The 26,375-nt window shown below is 38.4% G+C and overlaps 1 protein-coding gene across 5 annotated transcripts in view; it reads left to right on the forward strand.

The window, feature by feature from the left end:
- Positions 1–26,375, forward strand: part of UTRN (utrophin) — a 426,951-nt gene that overhangs the window by 130,789 nt on the left and 269,787 nt on the right. For all 5 annotated transcript variants that reach the window (XM_034669248.1, XM_034669249.1, XM_034669251.1 and 2 more), the window contains 13 exons: positions 416–597; positions 1,521–1,671; positions 2,803–2,922; positions 4,571–4,672; positions 7,591–7,698; positions 7,981–8,160; positions 9,024–9,193; positions 12,698–12,821; positions 16,240–16,327; positions 21,925–22,166; positions 22,331–22,511; positions 25,044–25,189; positions 25,849–26,061. In XM_034669248.1, the coding sequence (XP_034525139.1) occupies positions 416–597; positions 1,521–1,671; positions 2,803–2,922; positions 4,571–4,672; positions 7,591–7,698; positions 7,981–8,160; positions 9,024–9,193; positions 12,698–12,821; positions 16,240–16,327; positions 21,925–22,166; positions 22,331–22,511; positions 25,044–25,189; positions 25,849–26,061 (2,007 nt within the window). The remainder of the gene's footprint in view (positions 1–415; positions 598–1,520; positions 1,672–2,802; positions 2,923–4,570; positions 4,673–7,590; positions 7,699–7,980; positions 8,161–9,023; positions 9,194–12,697; positions 12,822–16,239; positions 16,328–21,924; positions 22,167–22,330; positions 22,512–25,043; positions 25,190–25,848; positions 26,062–26,375) is intronic.

Here is a 26,375-nt window from a genome sequence, read left to right on the forward strand (position 1 = left end):
GATTAGGTTTTTTTCGGTGTGTTGGGATATTAATTGACAGGTTTTATTTGCTATTTTGATTTGAAAATAACAGAAATGGTAATATTCCTTAAGCAGTTCCTCTTGGGTGAGCATGGTGTTTTATTTATTCTATTTTCTCATAATTCCATGTTCACAATTGGTAGCATGATCAGCATTTATTTAAAAACAGCTGGTATTATCAGATGTAACACTGTCCTCTTTGATCTGTTCCCCTTTTTACTTAGGCCAGCTGCTTATTTCCTATATTCGGAGCTTAAACAATTGGATCAAAGTCTACTTTATTTATGCTCTACATGGCTGCGTTTTTCTGCAGCACTGATATCAGGCACTAACAGTTTATTAAGATTTTTTTCTTCCATGAGCAGCCCACAAATATAATGATGTATCTTTCTAGGATTTTATGATGGAGCTGACGGCCCACCAGAGCAGTGTGGGGAGCGTCCTGCAGGCGGGAAACCGGCTGCTAACACAAGGAACTCTGTCAGATGAAGAGGAATTTGAGATTCAGGAACAAATGACCCTGCTAAACGCTAGATGGGAGGCACTTAGGGTGGATAGTATGGACAGACAGTCCCGGTGAGTGGAAGCAAAGAAAACGAACACTTTATTCCATCGACTGCGTTACCCAGTTTAGCTTAGTAAGAGAGCCCGCATGTCTGCAAAGACAAGATAATTTCAGAACTTGCCTTGTAAAATTTGCACTTTCCTTTTTGTAGTGTTGGCATTTTGTGCGATCTTTGTTTCCTCTTTGATATGTTAACCAAATGAGAGGGTAAGGTTGGAACACAGAAATTAGCAGAAAAGGAGAAGACTTTCATATGGACGGTTATCTCTTCACACTATGAAAATCGGCTAGCCATGAACTCTTATCTGAAGACAGGACTATGTAGTATTTATCTACAATTTCATCTGGTAACATTTTTTAAAAGATTTTATTTATTTATTTGATAGAGATAGAGACAGCCAGCGAGAGAGGGAACACAGCAGGGGGAGTGGGAGAGGAAGAAGCAGGCTCATAGCAGAGGAGCCTGATGTGGGGCTCGATCCCATAACGCCGGGATCACGCCCTGAGCCGAAGGCAGACTCTTAACCGCTGTGCCACCCAGGCGCCCCCATCTGGTAACATTTTTTTTTAGAGCAGTTACCCCCCCGCCCCCCATGGTTCATTTTATTTCATGTATTGTGTATTAAGGAGCAAGCGGCATTCCATTGCAATTTCCACCTATTTAATAAGCAGGAATTCTGGATTGAAGAAACAATGATTCTGATATGAATAGAGGGGGCTGTGATTTGCATCCTTTGACTCCCATTTAATTGACTCCATTTAGGAAAAAAGTAAAAGTGTTTTTTGCTTGTTTCTATATTTAAAGACTAAATGGTACTTTCAATGGTTAGGCCAGACTGCATTCCCTTGCCCCTTGTCTTTGGTGCCTGGAGCATGTGTTTGCCTTTGCAAAGGGAAAAAGGAGTGGGGCTGATGTGTGTTTGTCCCTGGACAGGCTGCACGACGTGTTGATGGAGCTACAAAAGAAGCAGTTGCAGCAGCTCTCCGCCTGGTTATCGCTCACAGAAGAACGCATTCAGAAGATGGAAACTTGCCCCCTGGATGACGATTTAAAATCCCTACAAAAGCTGCTAGAAGACCATAAAGTAAATCTGGCTCATATTTCTTTTATACCTTATCAAATACGAAAAGGCAGCACTTAGCCTTCTAAGGGCTGGTGGCTTCTGTCATTCGTGCAGAGATGGGACACTTCTTCAGTGTTCTCTTTTATTCAGTGTCTGTTAGGGTGGAGTTCGTGGGGGTGTGACTTTTCTAAAGCCTGGGATGACAGTGCAGATAAAATTTTACGTAAGTATGTGTAGTTTTCTTATGAAAGTACTTAGTGTTCATAAGGCTTTCCAGGGTTAAAGTCCCTAGTGTATTGGCATTAATGCAGGGGGTGGGCAAAGAGGCAACCCCTCAGATTTCTCTCTGCCTAATCCTGTAACGCGAGCTGTGTTTCTTCTGTGGGATAGGGGAGTGTCCGGCACTACATGAGGAATCGAAATTTGGTAGACAATATAATTTGGTCACACATTTAGAAGATAACTTTTCATAGTCAAGGAAAGGAGGAGTAAAATAGCCTCTTTGCAAATTGTTTGAAGAGTTTTGTTTTTCAGTGGATTATCTAGATAACTGATAAATAAAACCTTAGGGATACATTAAACATGACTCATGAGTCATTTGACAACACTGTTGGTAGCGTTTAAATAAATTGCCTATATACAAAAATTTTATGGCCTGTCATGCTCGGAACCATGGAAAAGGGGAGAATGGAAGTTGTGCATATATCTTGAATTGCTTTCCTGGGTAGCTCATCTGAATAGCTTCTGACTTTCAGATACCATTCCACGTACCTCTCCCCTTACATTATGCTTCACTAAAATGATCTGACTCTGTATATTTTTTTTTGTCTTTTTTTATCTTGATTTCTATTATATTCACTGAAGCCATCTATTCCACTTTTTTTTTTCCCCTGGAACTTACAATAAATGAGCGATGATACCTCATTTGCGATCTGTTGTGGAACTGAATTTTTCAACCTGCTTTGGTTCATAATGAAATGTAAAAATGTATAAGGGACTTGTTCATTAGTAGAACACTTAGGGTAATGATGGGAAGTTTAAACACGATGCCTCATTGAGTGTCCTTAATTACTATCGACAGCTGAGTGGATTTTAAATAGGTAAATTTGAAGAGAGTAGAAATAACGGTGTATCTTAATCTTTTTCCCCTAGCGTTTGCAAAATGATCTTGAGGCTGAACAGGTGAAGGTAAATTCACTAACGCACATGGTGGTGATTGTTGATGAAAACAGTGGTGAGAGCGCCACTGCGGTCCTCGAAGATCAGTTACAGGTATGGACCCTGGAGATGGGCTACTTGCAAGGACCCTGTGGTCTGAAACCCTGCTATGGCACCCCCCTATTCTTCAGGTCCTGTCTCACTGTTCATTAGAGGACTACACTAACCTTTAGTCTGTGCTTCCCAGTTGGGGTTTCCCAGCTTCTGGGTTTACAACAGTACCTCAGTATCTTTCCTTCCCTGCCCTTGGGCTGGATGGGCAAGGCTGCTTGTGGTCCCCAGCTTCCTCCTGCAAAATGAAATCTAGATCGGGAAGCACAGGAATTGATCTTGACAAGTACTATACAGACAGACTTCTTGCTCAGAATCACTTGAGGACTTTGTTAAAATGTAGATTCCCGGGCTCCACACAGACCTGAAGCCCTGGGAGTGGGGCCAGTTTGTGTTTGAGAATTTCAGCTGTGTATGGTTAAATATCCCTGCTGCTTTGGTAGATCAGCGCGTGAGTTTCAACAACAGTTTTGGGAACCCCAATAAATTGCTGCTTTTTGTGCAAAGGCTATAGTGTATCTTTACAAGTGTTTAATAAGAGATTTATTAGTATTGTATTTGAACAGAATTTGGATTACCTGATATGATGTCACCAAATGATTTTCAGTCACTTTCAGACTATAATCTTATTATATGAAATTCTTTTTCTTTTATAACATTTAAAGTTAGCCAGTGGTTCTGAGCCTTTTTGCTGTAGCAGTACTTAGTTGTTACAGTAACCTAAGAGCTAGGCATTCATGTCTTGCGTATTTAACAGTGAGGAGACTGAGATTCAGAAAGGTCATGGGATGCCACTGAGATTTAAGTAGGCAATGAATTTTCACACCAAGACTGAAGACCTGTCTTTTGGCTCTAATTTCATGTTCTACAGAGCTTCCTCTGATATTAAATATTGAAGTAGTGTAATATGAATTAAATAATTCCTTGCACATGTAAGTAACGTAGAAATTAAATGTAGCATTTGTTCATCATTATTTATAAAATGGTAATAAAATAATTAGTTGGGAAAGTCACCATGAATAATGATTTTTAAACAACCAAATTTATTTATTTAGCATTGCTAATACTCCTAAGATTCTATCCCTGATTTTTATGTAATATAAACAGAAAGAATCAATTAAGCATTTTTTTTAAATCTTACAGAAACTGAAAACAGTTTTTGTAAGGTTAAATTTTTTTTTTTTTTGTAATTTTGGTATTCCATATGAAAATTTTCTTGGCATATAAAAGGTGGTTAATTGATGCAATGAATTTTTTGAAAAGATAATTATAGCCTGAAAAATTTGAAGCACAAAAGGGTAGATATGTATGCTCTCTTCTGAAGATATGTGTAAAAATGTCAAATTGTCATATAAAAACCACTGATACGGAAAGAGCAGGAATTTGGAGTCAAAAGTTAAAGAATAGAGTTCTAGCTGTACCACTTTTTAGCTATGTAATATGCAACAGTTAAATTCTGTGGAAATTAGTTTTCCTCATCTATAAATTTATAGGATTCATCTGTATTATTTTAAAGCAATTTTTATTAAAAATATTTTTCATAAATTGCTACTCTGTAGTAAAGGGCAATGGATGTCATGAATTTCTTTAAGGATCATTATAACTATCTTTTAAGGTTCTGTTGACAAAGGACGGTTTCTTCCTTTACTAGAAACTTGGTGAACGTTGGACAGCAGTGTGCCGTTGGACTGAGGAACGTTGGAATAGGTTACAAGAAATCAATATATTGTGGCAGGAATTATTGGAAGAACAGGTATGAAACTGTTACCCATAATGGGCAAGACATAGTGAAAAGTAATCTATCTTTATTAATGGCATTACGATAAACTTGTCTTGTTTACTTTCCTTTGAAAGGAAATTACACAATGTTTATTATTATCAAAATCAGATTTCTATGCATTTTATAACTGATCAGGTAGCTTATTCATAGAAATCACATTATATGGCTTCATTGTAGTAACACTTAATTTGATGTGTTAATTATTTAGAATGTTAGTAGTTAGACATTCTGCTTTCATGATTATGATTTTTTATTGTATTTGTGTTGGGTATTGAGTTTGAACTTGTATCAACATTATAGTGCCTAGCAAATTTAACTCAGTAAGTAATGCATAAATGAGTCCACTCAATGCTTTGTGAATTTTAAATCACAATTTTTCTTGTTTTTTAACCAGAATAACTACTGAAATTAACAAGAAAATATTATTTGGAAACACCATTAATTTAATACTGGGTTAATACTGTATTTTTTCCAATAAAGATTACTACAGCAAATGAAACTTCCAGTCAGAGTGGTGGCCCTTTGCCCACCCTCCATCATTCCAGAAGAGCAACCATCAAAACAGAATAAAAATAAGCAAAACTTTTCTCCCAAAATGTCAAACATTTGTGGTTTTAGAAAATAAGCAGATACTTTTTTCTCACATTTCAGTGTCCATTTAGATTCTTTTAAATACATTTCATTTCCATCCACAAAAAGCAATTATATTCTTTTCAAGGGATAAAAACAAGTGTAGGATGTTTTGTGGTTTACTAAATATGGTGGCAGAGAGAACATCTAAAAAGTAGGTTGCAAAATTTGTCCCAGTATAAATTGTTAATCACTACCTCCTGCCCCCAGTCTTTGGACAGAATTTTCTTATTAAGAATCCTTTGATGGATCTTATTCTGACTTTTGAAATATTTACATTTCACTTTATAAATGTTTATATTTACTTGGACCCTTGTATTCAGGTCAAGGAGTCACAGAGTAAATTTTACTTCAGTAATGACAGTAGGAGACATTGATTGCTAGAGAAAACCAGTGTTACTCCTCTACTAAGTAAAATAATTTAAAATTTGGAAATACTTTTAATTTGGTAATTAAAAAATATTTTAAAAATAGGGAATGACTAGTATTTTGGCCATTTTTATTACGTTAGATTTAAAACTAACCTTTGAATGGCTTTCTGTTAGTGTTAGGGATGGAGAGTCTTGTTAAGATGTAGAATTGGACATTGGTACTTAATATATAGATATTTGCTTTTGCATGGAATGAGACTAAATAAACTGAATCTGAATTAAAAAATCTTTCAAGAGACTATCTTTCACTTGGTCGCAGAACCTTTACGATAGTTAGAAATGGGCTCTGAGAATTAGTTCCAAACTTGTGCAGGATAGGCCAAGTTTAAGTGTGGCATGCAGGTCTCCAACCTACCTTTCCAACTTTAATTTTCCCTCCATCCTTCTATGTACCCAGGTTCAAACCCTGAATTCCCAGTTTGTAGCCCATTCCTAGACTGTCAGTGCCATGAGACTAGTGCTAGTTCTTTTTCACTGTTCTATTCCCAACGCACGGCACATTGTAACTTCCTCATGGTTTGTGTTATTGTTTTGTTTTCGTGTTTTTGAAAGAGTGAATGTATTCAGTTTGTTTTCTAGCCTATTTTCGTTTAAGATGGGGTATCTTCTATGGAATGTCTTTTTACCAGTTTTTTCATTTTTGAGTTCTCCTCTTCCTCAAGGAACATGAAGTCATCTATAAACTACCTCTCCATCCCCCACTATCCTAAAACTGGAAGTCATCTCTTCTTTGGATTTGCCATGATATTTAATGTGTGTGTGTGTGTATGTGTGTATTTAATTACCAAATAAAATAGAGTGCAGACACCATTATATAATGTTATATTTTTTATTACATAAATATATATTGTTATATATTACAAATATAAAATAAACTATTACATATATATTTTTTATGGTGTCTGTACTTTCTTTTGCCATAGGTTATTTATGTGCATATTTTACGACCTTTACTATACTGAGGACAGGATCCCTGTTTGCCATCTAATTTCTTAATATTCACCTTTTTCTCTTTGGGGGGGAATATAGAAGCAAGGAATAACTATTAAACTGATAAATAAAATAGTTGGGGAAAGAATTGATCCTACTGCGAACACAGAACCCAGATTTTCTCCTCCAACTATATAGAAAAGAGCTTCTGCGGCAGATACTATATTTTGGGAAGAATTATTCCAATGTAGCCATTGGGTTTTCCACCCCTCTTTCAAGTTTATCTTTCTACATTACTAAACATCTTCTGCATGTTGTCCAATGAGGTTTAAATATCTTTGTGTTGGCTTTGGACTATCCTTAAACTTTCTCTTTGAATCACAATTGCTGTTGAACCTGGGGCATTAGTGTGATTTTCCTGAATGATGCTGTGGAAAACTGTTGGCTTTGGGGTGTGGGTCTTTGATCTGATCCTCTCATTAACTAACCAAGTGATCTTGAACATAGGATGGCTGATCTGTCTTTCCTCCCTGAAATGAGGGGCTGGGAAAGGACAGTTCCCAAGCTTCCTCCTTCCTCTAGAGAGTTATAATGTGATTCTTTTGGAGACTTGGATAGTTGTTGTATTTAGCCTTTTAGATCCACCTACCGCCCTTAGAGTTTAATTACCCAGGTGTGGGGCTAATGTCAGATTGATCTGTTGCAAATCTGAGAAGGATACTATCTTAAAGAAAGATGTATTTCTAGGCCATTCATGCCTCAAGCTTGGGTGTTTGAAGTCCTTCCTACCCTAGGTAAGAGTGAAGCCTCAGCATAAAAGTTAGAGATTTGGGAACTTGATTGAATTGAATTACCAAATGATTCTCCAAATATATTTCTAACTTTTGTTATTACTTGTAGTGCTTGTTGAAAGCTTGGCTAACTGAAAAAGAAGAGGCTTTAAATAAAGTCCAGACAAGCAACTTCAAAGACCAAAAGGAACTAAGTGTCAGCATTCGACGGCTGGCTGTAAGTGTTGTCAATGTCGACATCTGTTTTGTAAGCCTGTGATGTTTTAGTGTTTCGTATCATTGGCTAATGCAGTTTAGTGAATACAGATTATGACTCATTACCTGACACTAGAGTGCTGGCATGTAATGATCTAGAACCAGGAATCTAATGTTTTAGCATTAGTGAACTGCATGGCAAGTAAATTTTACTTTGAAGTGTATATTTACATTTCCTGACTGGGGAGCAGGAATATGGAGTCCTTTTAAGAGGGAGTCATCTAATAAATATTTGAAATACTAGATTTTGAAAGAAGACATGGAAATGAAACGTCAAGCATTGGATCAGCTAAGTGAGATTGGCCAGGATGTGGGTCAATTACTTGATAATCCCAAGGCATCTAAGAAGATCAACAGTGACTCAGAGGAACTAACTCAGAGATGGGATTCTTTGGTTCAGAGACTAGAAGATTCCTCCAACCAGGTACCTTTTGCTTTGGATTATATGTTGTGCCATGAAGTAGAAATTAAATGTTCAAGTTAGTTTTAGTTTTTATGCGGTAAAAGAATAGTAGGTAAACTGCAAACTAAAAAGCAGATTCCTTATGCCTAGCTTACTATAAAATTGAGAATTTGACATGTCAAAAGTCTTTACTTTTCTGAAGTAAATTTTAATAAATCTTAAAAAAACTTACTAATATCCAGTAACTTAACTCTTAGTAAACTGATGTTTAGATATGAATCCATTAAATCATCTTTAAATCTTAAATAATCTCATTAATTTAAAAAATATATATTAGTGAATTGATTGAAAATACAACTTTGGTTTTACATGGATGTTTGTAGCAGTGTTATTTACAATAGCACAAAAGTGCAACAGCCCAAATGTCCCATCAACAGATGGACGGATGAACAAGTGTGGTCTATCCATTCAATGGAGTATTATCTGGTGGTTAACGACATGAAGTGCTGACACACGCTACAATGTGAATGAACCTTGAAAATATTATGCTAAGCACAAGAAGCTGGTCACAAGATTCAATGCACTGTCATTCTATCTATGTGACATATCCAAAATAGGCAAATCCGTAGACATAATAGATTAGTAGTCACCAGGGGTGGATGGGGGAGAGAGGATGGGGAGTGGCAGACTATTAATGGGTACGGAGTTTCTTTTGGGGAAATGACAAAACTTCTGCAATGAGAGAGCGGGGTGGTAGCACAACTCTGAACATACTGGTCACCACTGAGCTGTGTACCGTCGAAGGGAGGACGGCATGGCCTGTGAATTACAGCTCAATAAAGCGGTGAGGAAACATTCAAACATCTGGCTGATTTATCCTTCAGGTGACTCAGGCGGTGGCAAAGCTGGGGATGTCCCAGATCCCTCAGAAGGATCTTTTGGAGACTGTTCGCGTACGAGAACAAGTAACTACGAAAAGGTCAAAGCAAGAACTGCCCCCTCCACCTCCCCCGAAGAAGAGACAGATTCCCGGGGATCTCGAGGCTAAGAAAAAGTGAGAACAGATAGAGTTTTCCAAACACAGTACCGCCCATCATGGATTTTTGTACTAATCACTCATCCTATGCACATCCAGATGTAATTATTGTTACAGAAATTCAGTTGCCAAACCCCTCACTAGCCCTGAGTCTTCTGAGTGTTCTCCTCCACACGGGCTAAACACCCGAGGGTGTTTTTATTTATCCTGTGTTCAATCTGGAAAACTGTGTGGTGAACCCTTCCTTCTTCTTTCCGTTGTCTGCTTTGGGAAGATCCTTGTTTGTTCCTTCTTCCACTGTGAGAACCCTGGCGGTTTTGCTTTTGATAGCTCTCCTGATTCTTTGTGCCTCTCTTTCCTCTTCTTGCCATTCAGAAATACTAAATGCAGGGAAGTCATTCCTTTGTAGTTCCCTTTTTCCTCTCATTCTTTTTTCACATTTTCTTTCTTCCTTTGTTAATTCCTTTGTCAGATTCATGGACACATTCTTTATGTTTGACTTAAAGATCCATCTTTGACATAAAATGTCTTTTTTTGGTCTTATTGATTCAGAGGAAACTCAGGCTCTTTAGAAAAGGACTAATCACAGCTGATATAACTTGAGCATTTACTAATGGCAGCTACTCTGCGGAGCTGGGCTGTGTGACACCCCGGTAATGTGCCTCACCCATGCTGTAGCAGCCAAGCCATAAATCAGCCCTTCTGTTCTCTCCCTTTTACAGGAGAATCCCAGTGCTTGGATAAATGGCCAATTATTTTAGGCCTGGATAAAAATGATACGATTTCCCCAATGTAGCTTCTGTTAGACGAAGTGGGATTCAGTTTTACCGGATGATTTTCATTTTGGTAATCGGGCTGCGTTTCTGCCTCCCGCCAGCATCTCCCTGCAGGGCCAGAGCACCTCCAAGGAGCAGGGGCAGCTGCGGAACCTTTGCTTTTGGAGCGAGCCAAGGCAGCACGGGAAGAAGACGCTGCTGCTGTTAACACTGCCACAGAGCTTTTATTTCCTGAGTGTTTATCTTCTGCCAGGTAGATCTGGTGGTGTGTCTCGCCAGCGCTGACTTGGTGCATTCGGAAGCAGGTTGTAAAAGACTAAGGGTGCAGAGCTATGAAATCTTAAACACGAGCATGTTGTTGAGAGAGTGCAGTCTGCTGGAGGAAACAGAATCCTTTACCAAAGGTGACCTGAACAATGAGGTCATTGATTCGCTCCCATTACAAGAAGTCCGGAGACTGGACACGTTGAAGGGGTGGTGGGGCTCAGCACTCTGCCACCCTGCCTGTCCGAGTATGTGCCTTTCACCATCATGCTTGTCCTCTCGTGGTCCCGAGATCCTGCTGTAGCACTGGGCATACAGCCTTGTATAACCTGATATATGTAGGAAGGGCAGTTTTTCCTTATCTGTCTGTTTTTTTTTTTTTTTTTTTAAATCAGGGAGAAAGACCTTGCCTAGAAGACATTGGTTACCTTCCCCCGTGGTCTCACTGGCCAGGATTCAGTCACTTGCCCCACCCTGGGTGCCTGGGACGTTGAGACTGTTTGGCTTTTTTGGTCTCTGTAACTGTGTTCCGGGGGAGTTGGACAGCACAGAGAAGTGTGGGAGGGGTGTGTCTGTTGGTTGGGCACCCAGCTGTGAGTACCACAGTCTTCTAGTCCATGATTTGATTGATGCAGAAATTCCTTCAGTTAATTCTTAGACAAGCAGAAGCTTGTGTATGTGCAGCTCATTATGTCAGAAGGCAGTGAGGTCTTGTTATTAGAAAGGTTATTTTTATGGGCAGCCAAGTCCACCCCCTTCATGTCTCCCCTTGTGTACTAGTTCTGCTTTCGGGGACGAGGTACAGTCCCAACAGTCCTCTTCAGTGTGGGGCCTCGTCGGTATGGGAGGGGGTTTCACATGCCCATTTCTGTTGGCCTACAGTGGAGAGTATCCTTAACCATTCCGAGTGTGACCTGCCTTCTAGACCCTTTAATACCTTCAGTCTGCTGTAGAAACCACTATTAGCTTGTCTCAGAATGGGCTGTCTGAGCAGATGTGAGCTCAGTACAGTTTAGAATACCTGCTTCAGAAATGGCAGTTTATGTCCCCCTCTTTCTCTTTCCTTGGTACTGCTGGTGGCTGTCTTTACCAGCTGGAGGGATGGAGGCATAATTCTTTCTGGTAATGGAGATCTCTGTTAACATTTCTGCTCTGTAAAAACCAAATATTCATAATTCACCAGAAACATTTTAAGCTATTTCTCAAAAAGAATCAGACAAGCTGTGCTTCCCTTAAAGTACCTAAAAATCCTCAGCAGTTGTGTTGAGAGGCCGTGTGGGTAGAGGCCTGGTGAGGAGGACCCACTGAACTCCACCATCTATAGCTTTGTGGCCTGAGGCAGTTATTTAAAACCTCCCTGAGCTCCATTTTTCCAGCTTTAAAAGGGCTAATAATAGGCTAGGCCTCTCAGGGTTGTTGTGAGGCTAACTTGAGTTAATAATATACGCAGAACACTTAGCAAAGGGCCGGGTACGTGGCTGACAATCAGTGAGTGTTCCCCTCTTGCCCCTCCTCACGATGGTTTCCACAGGCCTTCTTGGGTTTGTCCACTCTTTTCCTTCCCATCGTCACTTCTCTGCTCTGGCTCCTGGGACCACCACAGCCTGCTATCCTGTGGTCTTGCCTCTCTTTATTCTTTCTGCACGGTGAACACTGTATGATGAACACAATCATGCCAGTGCTTTCAAGCCTTCACTGGCTCTCTGTTGCCCTTCAGTTGTGCCCAGACTCCTTAGTCTGTCCTGCAGGGCCTTCTGGGAACAGGTTGGTGTGGCTTTCTGCCATGTTGGCAGTGGTCCTTCCCTGCCTAGTATTCACCATTTCAGCCACACCTAGCCACTTGCTGTTTGCAGTGGGGTCCTCCTTCTCTTTGTTCTCCCTTTGCAAGGAATGCTCCTGGGCATAATACCGCTGTTGCGCTCCAGGAAGCCATCCCTCCCTGACTGAATCAGGAGCCCTTACTGTGAATTCCTAGCATTCACACCTGGCGAGTTCTCTTGGGTTTTTGCCCCAACTAGACTGGAAGCTCCACGGGGCCTGGGATTGTGTCTGATTTACCTTCATATCAAGAGCCCAGTCCAGTGCCTGGCATATACTGGACTCAAGAATTACGTTAAATTAAAGTACGCATTGACTTTAAGGATCTCTCTACCTGCTTTTTCCTGTTAGTTTCTAATCAAGCCTTTTTCATTACCTACAGGAGTTTTCATCTACAGAAAACAAATGATTTCTTACAAAGTTTAAAAATTTTTCAATTATCGAAACATTATTTATTAACATGACAATATTATTCCTCTCTTCAAACTTTTAATTTTAAATGCGTGATTTTATTTTGTGTAGTTACTCTATGTCTATGTTGCCTTTTTTTGAGGTATATTTAGAACACGTGCCTGGTGGGTGTTTTGATGGCTCTGTATCTTGAGCCAAGTGAAACAATAGAAGGAGAGAAATGACAAACAGTAACATCTGAATCTTAAATCAGGTTTGATGCTGTGAGTGCAGAACTGTTGAACTGCATTTTGAAATCAAAGACTGCCATTCAGGCTGCAGAGATAAAAGGGTATAAGAAGATGCAAGAGACTTCAGAAATGAAAAAGAAGTTGAAGGTAAAACATAAAACAAAAATATCCTTGTGAATAAAATATTTCATTGGGTTTGATTTGCTGTTGACATAAAGGTGCGATGGGATCCAAAGGCTTCCTGTAAAATAAATATAGCCATAAGGTAGCTTTTAGAACATTGTAGTAAATTTTGAATCGATCAAGCTGGCTGGCAATCAGATCCCTGTGTGGAGGGAGGTATTTTTTTTGCCCCTTTTCCCTAACCACTGAGATGTGCAGGAAGGAATGCTTCGAAGGTGATCCAGTTACTAGTATTATTTTTTACCTTGATTAGGTCTACCTTAATCTAGTCCCTAATAATTTATGACTTTGTGTATGCTGAAGATATTTTGCACTCTGAATGCAACAAATGATTTCAAATCTCAAAATCCCTTCAATATATCATTAGAGAAGAGACACAATTAAAAAAAATAAATACTGTGAAAACCTATGGGATCTTATCTCTGTTACTTTGTGCTTCATGTGTGTTACTATAAATTGTGACAGGACATTGTGGTGATTTAAGTCTTTGGTGTTGATTAAGTGTGTGTACATCCTTTCATGACATGTTTGGACACCTAGAGCAAGTGTGTAGTCCCGTCTACGTTGGTGATGGAGTTTGTGAAGAGTTTGGAGAACATTTCCAAAACGAGATGTGTGTAAATTTCAGTGATGTAAGGCAGAAACTGGTAGTGCCGTGGGGGTTGAGAGGAGGCCAGGACTGCAGTTGTCTCTGTATTCACTGGTGGAGTCCAGACGGTGAGGTAGCACCACGCTGGGACCAGAAGGCACTTGCTTGGAGCGGGGTGGGAAGGCACAGCAGGCGGGGGTGCCCCTGAGCAGAGGCATGGAGGTGGACACGTTGGTTGTGTTAGGTTTTTTTTGTTCAGTTTAGGGCTAGGTGTGTGTGTAAGAGGAGTAGAGAGTTAAGGTTGGAGAGGCGGTTTGGAGTCACACCCTGGCTGACTTATGTTCGGGTGAGAACTTCGGACTGATTCCTATCTTATCACTGCATTGTATCTATTCTTTATTTAGAGTCACCATGGACTGATGGCTTCCAAATCCAAAGGATGGATTTGTTCCCTTATCAAACCTGCTGCCTCGGCAGCATTTGCCACTGTTTACCCTTCCCTTCTTCTTATATTCTCACAGCCCTTGTCTTTTGTGGCCAAGGATTCTTCTAAAATATAAATCTGATCAGGTGGCTTGGGTGGTTGCAACTAATGGCTTCTCACCGCAATAGGGACAAAATCAACATGTCCCTGACATGTGCCCGGAGCTACTGCCCTCCTGAATCCCGCTCTTTGCTCACTTCCCTGCCTTCACCACACGGGCTGTTTCCCATGCTCAGAATGGCCCTTATTCAGCCTTTGTGCTGTGTGGCTGAAAAGCCCTCTACTCCAGGAAGCCTCTTTTAGCCTCATTATGAAGAGTTAAGTGATTCATCTTTGGACTTCCATGTTGCTTTGGCCGTACCTCTGTGAAAGCCCTTATTGCCTTTATGTCATTATTTGTTTCTGTGCCTGCCTGTGAGTGCTTAGAAGTGAGGGTAATTTCCCATCGAACCCTCTATTTTCAGCACTCAGCAAGTTCTTGGCTGATGGAAGGAGGGAATGATGGCTGTGGAGAGGCGGACGTGGGAGGCTGTTAGCCTAGAAGCACCATTATCTGAGCCCCCTGTACAGGGAGTCAGGAGGGCCAGAAGGGAGAGCTGTGTTGCATCATTTCGTAGGCTTCTTACAGCGCTGAAAAACCAATAGATGATACTAATGAGCATTTAACAACCGTATTCTCAAAGGCAGAGAATTTGGAAGTTACAGTGATCTTTATGGAACAAGTTCCAGAATATATTAATAAGTTAAATTCTATCCTATGATCTAGAAACAATTTTACTCCTAGAAGTTGTTACTATAATATTTGAGGGAATAAAAATAAGGACTGTGTTTGTTACTGTGAGGCACGATTGGCAGTTCCCATGCCTTCCTTTGATATTTATAAGTTCACTTATTTTGTTGTTTTAGACAGGTAGTGATAGATGCCAAAAGGGTTGGAAAAATGTAAAGGGAAGAAAAGTTAACCATCACTTTAATCTCTAATTTTTCTTGGAAATTGGGGAAAGGGCAGCTTAACTGTGTTTTAGTGAAGGACTACCTTGTTCCAACTGATGCCACAGCTGGGTGGAGAATCCCTTGTTCAATCTGTCATCATCACAAAGAGTAGCAAAAAATCAATTTGTATAGAACAGGTAATAATTCTTCTCTAGTTTGGTGACTTTCTGCATTGATACTTAGTTTAACGAAAGCAAGTTGTGTTTGTTTGAATCTCTTGTTAGTTCATCTTTGACTCTAAAATAGTCACATTAAAGTTGTGCAGATCAAAGTAGGATGCTTATTGGATAGTGCTTATACATACAATAGTTAGAAGTGGGATTCTTCTCTGGGTTATCTGATTGAAATAATATGGGTTTCCTAGAAGTTTTGATTGTGCTATTATGGGCACTATTGGAGTAGTTAATTTTATCAGTTGTAGATTGAGGAGTGGGAGAAATTTCAAATACTGACTGTCCATGCATACACATGTGTGTGTATATTTGTCTTCATGATTTTGTTCAACCCTTCCTTACTACTTCTGGAAAGATTTTGTCTTCCTTGTCTTGAGATACAGGGACATTGAGAACATCAAACTATAGAGACATAAGTATTAAAATTAAGAGCTGCTCTTCAAACATATAGAACAAAATACTTATGTTTGTGTCCCAAATCATAGTCATAGTTTAAAATTATGTATGAATTATGCTTGTGGTTGAAGTTTGCATTAGATCCTAAACTTAATATAATATCAACAAATAATAATGAGGCTCAAATCTGAGCCCCCTGTATAACAATATTTTTGTTATAAAATAACAAAAATAACAATATTTTTCTTGTTAATTAATTTTTGTCCAGTGATCTCTGTCATAGAATACTCAGTTCATTTGACTTGAACAGTTATTTTTATTGTGTGGCATAGACACTGAAGTTATGTATGTAAATAGGTATCCTGGATCTAAAACACTAATTTTAATTGTTTTCTCTTGATAGGAACTCGTAATTGTACAATTTTTTTCTTATAAAAATAATCAAACTTTTTTTTTTAAGTTACTTTTAAAGTAATCAAAGTTTAATAATTTTTTTTAAAGGTAAACTTTTTTTAACGTTTATTTGTTTAAATTTGCCTTTTGAAATTTAATCAGCTTTGGAATTCTGTAGGGCAGCTTGGAATTGCATAGTTTTGTCTTGTAGTATTTCTCCTATGTCAACTTTGACCATAACACTGAAAGAGAATGTGGGAGGGACACGAACCCTGAAAAACCTACAATAGCGGGAACATTATGTTCATTGAGAAGAAAGTTTGCAGTATTCTTAAATTGGAATTTTATTTCCAGGGATTAGAAAAAGAACAGACAGAAAGAAGCCCCAGACTGGATGAATTAAACCAAACCGGACAAATCCTTTTGGAGCAAATGGGGAAAGGTGAGATGCTTGATTTTTTTTTTTAAATGATTTTAGATGGTAGCATTGAATAATATTTATAGTTTGACAAATTATATGTTTAACGCTGTAGACTTTTCCTTTTTTTTTTTTTTGCTAGAAAAGTGGTTTTCAAAATTTTTTTAGGTAACAGAATCTTTTTTCAAATGAAATCCTATGCTGAAGCTGGTTATATAAAACAGATAAAAGGGAAGTCATTCTGCTTTTATACAGAGTCAGACAGCCCAAAACTCTGGTAACTTAGCGGAACAGTTGAAATCCACTGCATGGAAGATTTTAAAATCTCCTTCTTTAGGGTTATATACTGGGAATTTGTTTTGGAGAGGGGTGGCAACAGAAAATTTTATTTTGGCGATATTTAGGAAATGAAGTTGCATTAAGGTAAATTCATTAAAGTTATTCGATTCTTGATCACTTTCAAATTAATATGTTAATTTACTGCAGATATCTTTTTATAGCTAAATTTGATAAGGTGTTACTTGTATTTGAAATTTTTACCTTTATTTGAGGACTTTTTTTCTTTGCCATTAGCCCTCGGTGACTCAGGGGAGTGGAAAGATGAATATTTTTGCTATCGGGTTTGCATATGATACTTTGGTCTAGCTCTGAAAGACCTTTCTTTTAAGTCCTATTCCTTATTCCAATGACGGTAAATGCTTTGGAGGTCTGCTGCAGTACTCTTTGACATCAACCATACACACCCAAGGCAGAATTAGGAATATTAGTTTGATAAGAATCTTTGGTGTAGTGGTTTTCAGTCTGTTTGTTTTTTAACTTTTTATTCTGGAAAATATAAATATATGCAATGCAAACAGAATAGTATAATGCAACTCCTTGTAGCAATACCCAGCTTCAGTAATTAATGGTACTCTGCCATTCTTGAATTATCTATACCTCTACTCATTCCTCACCCGCGTGTTATTACTATTATTGTTTATAATTTTTTAAAAACTAAAATTTTCAGGGCACCTGGGTGATCACTTGGTTAAGTGTCCAACTCTTGATTTCAGCTCAGATCATAACCTCAGGATTGAGCCCTGCATTGAGCTCCTGCCTCAGGGGGGAGTCTGCTTGTCCTTCTCCCTCTGCCCCCTGCTCCCACCACTCACGTGCTCTCTCTCTCTAAAATGAATAATTAAATCTTTAAACAAATAAAGAGTGTAATTTACTTACATTGAAATACATGAAACTTAACTGTGTTGTTTTGACAAGCCTATACCCACATAACAGTATATAGAAAAATTCCATCTCTCCAGAAAGTTCCCCTATGTCCCTTATGATTCATTGATCCTCCCCCTAAAATCACGTTTTTAAAAACTTTAGGTTATTTTTGCCTCTGCATTTAAAAAAATGTGAATTACTTATACACACACACAAACTATGGACATACACACATACACACATTTATACACAAAAATACATGTGTGTCCAGTATATGTCTATTTATGTGGAAATTATACAGATATACCACTGTCAATCCATAGATGTTAGTGCAGCTTAATTTCTTTCTTTTTTTAAAAAAAATACAAATAGAGCAGGTATTTATTAAAAAATGATATTTTCATTCAAAATCCTCCTGGCTCAATGTCTGGGTTACCTGGGTGTGAGTACCCCACTTGGAAGTTACTCTTTCAAAAATTTACTTTAAAGAGATCTAGAGATACGGAGAGACCGTAATTTTCCTTGAGATGCAGATTCTTTCAGCAATGACAGTAAATTACGTGTTGAATTTATGTCAGTTACACCTGGAGATTTTTCACGTGTACGTCAGTATTGCGGTTTGGGAACCAGGTTTTGTCTGGTGTGAACGTGGGCTACTTTCATGAGTCTGAGTACTGAATTAGCCCTCATTTCTGCATCAGCTTTTAGGTGGTGTGGCAGGATTTGGGTGCTAAGGCTGGTGGGGAAAACTACAGAGGGGAGAAGTTGGTGAGAGGCACCATGTTACAGTGAGAATAGCAGCAAACTGGGAAATCGGAGACCTTGAGGTCTCCTACCCTTTTCTAGTTTTGTGAACCTAGGCGAGTCATGTAACCCATTTGTGTCTTTGCTTCCTCACCTGGAAAGTGAGGCATTCACTAGCAGAGTATAGCCTTTGTTGCTTGCATTCTTACTGTGAATAGGCATCTACTAAAATACATATCTGGAAACTGAGTTCACGTGAAAGTGCTACTTGTAAAATATCAAGTTCAATATTGGGGAATATATTATTCATGGCTTTGTAAAGGAATGAATTTCTTGACATAATGTAAGACTTGTTTAATTTCATGGGAAACCCTTTATATTTTTCATCACCATGTTTTTTGGAACATTGGTAGGACTGGAAATGCATTCATTATAGGATCCTAATTTTATTTATTTTTTTAAAGATTTATTTATTTTAGAGAGAGAGAGAAGGGGGAGGGAGAGAGAGAGAATCCTGAAGCAGACTCCCTGCTGAGCATGCAGCTGACATGGGGGCTTGATCCCAGGACCCCAAGACCATGACCTGAGCCAAAATCAAGAGCTCGCTGCTTAACCCACTGAACCACCCAGGCGCCCCCTAATTTTATTTATTTTAAATGACACATTTAGGATGGGATGGGAATGGGCAATGGCGGCATTGATATGAATAAGGTGTTTATATTCTGGGTTTAATTTCTTGCTTTTTGAGGAGTGTCTGCTTCATGTTAGAGAATAAAAGTGATTTTTTAAAAAATCTTCCCCACTGTCTTCCCATTTCATCCATTATTCTAGTTTTATAGTATTGTATATTACTTCTTTCCATGTGGTTTTAGTGCTGTTAATCCTACTGCTCTTATAAACAAGAAACGTTGAACAGAAATGAAAGCACAATTGGGTGCTTCTTGCCCCCCCCCCCGATTTTCCCTAAGAAATTTGAAATAAATCCTGGAACACAGATAACTAACATAGAGGAAGTTTTTTTTACAGAGTGTAATTTGGCAAGAATCTGCCTATGTAAGGATGTAGATAAATGATTCAGTCCATTAGAAAATAAGTCTTTGGTAAAACAGATGTTCCGATAATCACGTCACTGATTTCCTCAAACTAGTTCCATCAAAAGCCCCTCCACAGTGAAGTTTGATGGGACTTTTCTGCCTAGTGCATTTGAATTATGTTTTGTGGTATCTTGTAAACCAAAAAACGGTTTAAGCAATGAAATTATCTGTTTCATTTAACTTTCTTGGCTATTATATTTGGTCTTCTTGGTTCAGCCTATCTTTGTCCTAGAGATTGTGAGCTAATAGAATATTTGGGCACTTGGATAATACGGTTTATGAATTGATGTTTATTTTGACTAGCCTATGGAATTTGATAGTGGTCCTGTGTTTTGTAAATTTTCCTTCATTCCAATAGTGATAGACTGAAAAGTGTAAAGTCAAGTGAGAGTGTCAGGAATATGTTAAATTTAATACTTTTAGATAATAAGATGATGGTCTGTTGATTTGGGCTTTTGATTCATCATTTAATAGTTGGATATTCTATGGAAATAGAAAATTTATAACTCAGGATCTCTGGGAGCAAAACAGTTATTTTAAAAGACAGCTTATTTTTGGGACACCTCGGTGGTTCTGTTGGTTGAGCATCTGCCTTTGGCTTGTCGTGATCCTGGGGTCCTGGGATCCAGTTCCGCATTGGGCTCCTTGCTCAGCGGGGATTCTGCCTGTCTACCGTTCCCCCTGCTTGTGGGCGCGTGCCCTCTCTCTCTCTGACAATTAAGCAAGTAAAATCTTAAAAAAAAAAAAAAAAGACAATTATTTTAAAAGACAATATATAGTTTTCCTTGCTTGATATGCAAATTATGCTTTAATTATTACTTGATATCTGTCCCACATATAATATCAAGCTTGGAGGAAGGGAAATTTAAATTTTGAGAATTGGTTTGAAGGGGCAAAATGAATGAATTATAATGTATTGTCAGTGAATAACTACCTCTTACCTGTTTTTCTAGATAAGTAGTGATAATTTTCTATCTCAAAATTTTACCAGCTTAATCTTCTCTCTTGTTTAGCATAAATTGCCCCGACATGAAAGTGAGGTGGCTGATGCTATTCCTTTGCCCCCTTAGAATAGAAATGATCTGGCAGACAGAGAGCCTAGATCACCATTGCTCAGACGGTTTGTCAGGAAAATGGTGATTGTTTTGTTTATGACCCTATTAATAGAGATGAATGAACTTGGACTGTGGTGTGGATGATTTGCGTGGTTCTAATATTCTATCTGATGCTGGCTAACGAACTTCAGCAACTGACATGGATGATACATTCAAATTATGTCATGTCATGTTTGCATTTCTAATTTTCAGTGGATACAGTGTGTTGTAGTATTTTTAAAATTGCATCGTCTCTGGATCCTAAGTGACCTTTTGTTTTACGCACCATTTTATTACTTAGAGCTCTCATTACCCTGGATTTCGATTGCATATATTTACGAAGCACCATTGTTTTTTCCCTTCCTACTCAAATAATAACGATGTTAAGCCCATTCTTTCAACATGCATGCCCTCCTAAGGAGATAAAGATTCCTTTGTAGATTTCTCATACTTTTTCAGAGTAATTTTCAGAGCTTTGATGTATTTTATATTAAGGGAAGTGATAAAACTTATTATTACATATAACTTATTATTTCTACGAACATTCTTTACCTCTCAAATATGAGAGAAAATTATAAGGTTTCAGTAATAAACATAATGCCAATTTCCTTTTTCTGTTGTGTTTCTAAAGTAGATCATCTTAGCCCCTGTCGATATTTCGATATTTCAGTATTTGCTGGTCTGTGTGCGGCATGCCCAGCAGGCTTGCTGACGCCCTTGGGCCTGGCTGCTGGCTTGATGCTCCTACACTTACCAGGTTTCTCCCCTGCACTGGTTCTTGCCGTTCACCCTGCAATTCCTATGACACTCTGGTTGGGTCACCAAAGACTCTTTGGAGTTACCGCCTCCATTGTTTAGCCAGCTGTCTTTTTTTTGTGATGACAGAGGGTTTACCTTCTCACATGGGAACTTCAGACAGGCCCACACAATTCACTGTATTTCCCAGTTCCATCTAGAAGCTGGCGGGTTGGGGGTTGGTAGGATGCACTGACTCTCTATAAAATGCCATGGCCCCAGGGGCGCCTGGGTGGCACAGCGGTTAAGCGGCTGCCTTCAGCTCAGGGCGTGATCCTGGTGTTCTGGGATCCAGCCCCACATCAGGCTCCTCCGCTATGAGCCTGCTTCTTCCCACTCCCCCTGCTTGTGTTCCCTCTCTCGCTGGCTGTCTCTATCTCTGGTGAATAAATAAATAAAATCTTTAAAAAAAAAAAAAAAGGCCATGGCCCCGAAGCCCCACTGATGTGGCTTTGGGATAACTCCTCAACTGCCCTTTCAAGCTCCCCTCCCCCACTTTGGTCAAGGAATGAAAGGGTTACTCTTCAGGGCATCATTATAATTTTGTTGTTATGTTAAAAGAGACTTAAGGGAGTGATCTTTGTATGTGACATCGCCTCGTTATTTTGAATAGGTTAGAATGTTTATAACAAATTCAAAACAAGTTTTATAATAACATATGAAACGTCTGCTTGTTTTTTTGTCTGCATAGAGGGTATTCCTACAGAAGAAATAAAAAATGTTCTGGAGAAGGTGTTCTCAGAATGGAAGGATGTATCTCAGCGCCTGGAAGACCTGGCAAGAAAGATTCAGCTACAGGAAGATCTAAATGCTTACTTTCAGCAGCTTGATGATCTCGAAAAGACCTTAAAGGCAAAGGAGGAGTGGGTAAAACACACTCCCTTTTCAGAATCTCCCCAGCAGCCCTTGCCGAGTTTGAAGGAGGCCTGTCAGGTAAAGAGAGAAGCACCCAGAGCCTGAAAGCATTCTGTGCCCAGTCCTGTATTTAAAGGAGGTGCTACTTGTGTTAGGAACTTTAGGTTAATGCTGCTCTGATGAACTTTCTGTGAGGATATTCGTCTCCAGTCAGTTCCATGACCCTCTTTTCTCTTCCATAGCGGGAATTGACAGATCTACTGGGCCTCCACACCAGAATCGAAATGGCGCGTGCGGGTTGCTCAGCCCTGAGGTCTCGTCCTTCTGCTCCGGATTTTGTCCAGCAGGCCTTCGAGAGCCTTCTGAACCGCTACCAAGCTGTGCGACAGGAGATCGAGCACCGTCAGCAACAGCTGGAGAACGGTAAACCCCTTCTCTTGGTTTCATAGTAGGTGACTCTACTATCTTCTCTGTTTGCCGTCATTTAAAAAAATTACTCCCAGTATTTATTTATTTATTTTTAATTTTAATTTTTTAAATAATTTTTTTATTGTTATGTTAGTCACCATACAGTATATCCTTAGTTTTTGATGTAGTGTTCCATGATTCATTATTTGCATATAACACCCAGTGCACCATGCAATACGTGCCCTCCTTAATTACTCCCAGTATTTAGACAGAGAGCACACTCACTCATTTTGCACCAGCCACAACCTGTTAACTCTGTGCCTGCTACTGTTCGGGGTCATCAAATATAGTCAGGGTATTTCCTGGATCCGCACTTGATTGAAAAAGTGCAAGTAGCTTTCACCTGCTCTAAAATCATGTTACTAGGATATAATGACTTTTAAGGAGTTTTTTGAAGGGTCCTATTCTCCCTTTTATTGAAGGAGGCCCGCTAATATCATTAGTAGTAGGGCCAAAAAGAATGATCACTTACTTCTGTTTGCTCAAAATGGTTTTAGCAATACCATTTCTTTGAAAAGAAATCATGTTTCTCTTTCAAAGTCTGACACTATTTATTTGTTTGTTTGTTTATTAGAGGAGGGAGGGGACGAGGGATTGGGAGAGAGAGAATCTTAAACAGGTTCCGCACTGGGCTCAACTTGGGGCTTGATCTCACAACCCTGAGATCATAACCTGAGCCAAAATCAAGAGTCAGGTGCCTAACTGACTGAGCCACCCAGATGCCCCTCAAAGTCTGAAAAATCTTGGAGTTTTTACTTTTGGAATAAACCTGATTTTGGCAAATTGCCTGTTCAATGTTTTGACAGCTCATTTCTCATATGTTCTATTTTTTTCTCCTTAGTTATTTTGTGCAGTTTCAGGTCAGGAATTGTGTTGTATTATGTAATGTTATGGGTAATGCATATTAAAAAGCGATATGTTGAACTCTATCCTTCCTTGTAGCAAATGTAGATTTTGTAATGACTTGTAGGAATCTGTATGTGAACATGGCAAGCAAATGTGTCATGTTGTCTTTCTTCTGGAAAGGCATTTGGACACCATGCTTTTTTGTTCATTGAGTTCAGTTAACCTAGAGTGTAAAATAAATGTTTGAGAGTATTACTTTTTAAATTTACTCTTATAAAACATGCCATCATATTGATCCTTGTCAAAAATAAAAGCATATTTTGTAACAGTAAATTGAAAAAGCAGTACACTGAAACATCTATTTAACATTACATAATACAACACAGTTCCTGACCTGAAACTGCAAAAAAGTTCTAAGTCTATTTTTTTGTTGTTTTTAATTGTGGTAAAATATACATTACATAAAATTTGTTATTTTAACCATTTTTTATTTATTTATTTTGTAAGTTTTATTTATTTGAGTAATCTCTACACCCAGCATGAGGCTCAAACTCATGACCCTGAGATCAGGAGTTGCACACTTCTTCAAGTGAACCAGCCAGGAGCCCCATATTTTAACCATTTGAAAGTGTAGAGTTCAGTAGCGTTAAATATATTCACATTGTTGTGGAACCACTCTCCAGACCTTTTTCATCTTGTGAAACTGAAGCTCTGTACCCATTAAACAACAGCTCTTCCTTTCCTCCTCCCTCCAGCCCTTGGCAACCACCATTCTGCTTTCTGTTTCCACGCATTTGACTATTCTAAATACCTAGTACAAGTGGAATCATGCAACATTTGTTTTTTGTGACTGGCTTATTTCACTTAGTACAACATCCTTGAAGTTCATCTGGGTGGGTAGCATTTGTCAGAATTTCCTTCCTTTGTAAGGCTGAATAATATTCTGTTGTATGTATTGTACCGCATGTCATTTCTCCATTCCTTTGTCAAGGGCGTTTGGTGGCTGTGACTAATGCTGCTAGCTGTTTAACTTTTGCTTCTAGTTGGTTTCACATCTTTGTACTCCAAATGAGCTTACTTCCTTTCCACCCGAGTGTTGCTCATCTGTGATTTTTACCTTGGTGACTGACATAGACATCATTCTGGCGGCCTTTTGCAGTCAGTACCTCTCAGAGGACCTGCAGTAGCCCGGCTGTGGCGTTCTGTGTAATTCCCAGCACTCTGCGGATGGCGGTTTGTCTACCCGCTTGAGCTCAGAGGAAGAGTGGTTGAGGGGATCCTGGCTTTCTTTTATTCTTTGTGTGGCTCATGGGGAAAAAGAGATTAGAGGAGACAAAAGAAACATTGTAGTACCATCGTTAGAGACACATTTCATCGTGATGAAATGAAGAAAAAATGATAGTGAGTTGGTTAATATTTCAAACATCAACATCCGCAGGAATGAAGTCACTGTCTGACTCTCAGAAATGCCAGTGGAATGATTTATCTTAGTAGCTAACAGGGACCCTTTTAAATTTTAATTATGGAGTTTAACTTATTAGGTTTTAGGATTCACTTATATAGAGAAGATTAACAGTATGTATATAATAGTATTAAGTTCCTAACACTATTTTCTAAAAGTAAGTATTTTTAAATAAACAGAACTGAAGAGCCAACCTGGACGTGCATATTTGGAAACATTGAAAACACTGAAAGATATACTAAATGATTCAGAAAGTAAGGCCCAGACATCTTTGAATGTCTTGAATGATCTTGCAAAGGTGGAGAAGGCCCTGCAGGAAAAAAAGGTAATATATATTTTAGGTCTTAGAAGTCTAGGCTCATTTTTAATACCTCCTATCACTTATTTTGAAATATTTTTTCAGCTATTTAAAAAAAAATATTAGTCATTTTTGGTCAAAATTGGTCAAAAGTTCCTTATAATTTGAAGGTTAGTTACTATAATGTAGTCCCTCAGCTAAAAGAAAAGATACTTATTGAGTATTACTAATACAATAAAAGCATATTTTCTCCTTCTGTTGTAATTAGTCTAGAATTCTCCGCCTGTTCATAATCTGCTAAAATATCTTTAATAAAATGGAATTGATGTGTTCTTTTTTCTGAGTTGAATAAAAATGCTTCTCTGGTCATTTAGGATATATGACTGCATTATTTCATCAGATAAAACAGATCAACCATTGAGCACTGCGCACTTGGTCCTCACTGAGTGTATTGTTTTACTGGATTTTAATGTGGAGAATATATTATTTCTGGCCCACACACAATTCATGAAGGGAAAGCTTTAATTTTTTTTTGGTGATGCTTATTTTTTTTCATGATTTTTGTACAATTCTTTTTAAATTGTATACCTTTTAAAAAGTGATCTTAGGCAGTTTACAGCCCATATTATTATATCTATACAGACAAATTATTGTGCGTATTTTTAATCTTTAAAAATTTTTTCCAGGCCCTTGATGAAATCCTTGCGAATCAAAAACCTACATTATATAAACTTGCAGAAGAAACAAAGGCTTTGGAGAAAAATGTTTCTCCGGATGTAGAAAAAATGTATAAGCAAGAATTTGATGATGTTCAGGGAAAGTGGAACAAACTAAAGGTCAAGGTTTCCAAAGATCTGCATTTGCTTGAAGAAATTACCCCCAAACTCAGAGCTTTTGAGGTAAATCCAGAGGCTAAAGGCATTTAAATTTATCAGAGAGCAAAATGGTAATTTATCAAGTAAATTTATCTATTATTTGGTTATTTTGCATTTTTTCATTTCCCATATTTATTATGTATGTAAGTTGGGATTTCTAACTTGCTTTTGATGTGCTGGATAATGCATTTATTTGCTTTTGCTTTGCAAAAGGACTTCTTCTTGGAGGTGAACTGGATCTTGAAGATAAGAGAAAATTACTTAAAACTAGTCAAAGTAACGTTTCAGGGATGAGGAACCTGCATGATATTCACACTGGTGATTAGATTACAAGGAAT

The sequence above is a fragment of the Ailuropoda melanoleuca genome, chromosome 10, assembly GCF_002007445.2.
Source record: "Ailuropoda melanoleuca isolate Jingjing chromosome 10, ASM200744v2, whole genome shotgun sequence".
NCBI classification, from domain to species: domain Eukaryota; kingdom Metazoa; phylum Chordata; class Mammalia; order Carnivora; family Ursidae; genus Ailuropoda; species Ailuropoda melanoleuca.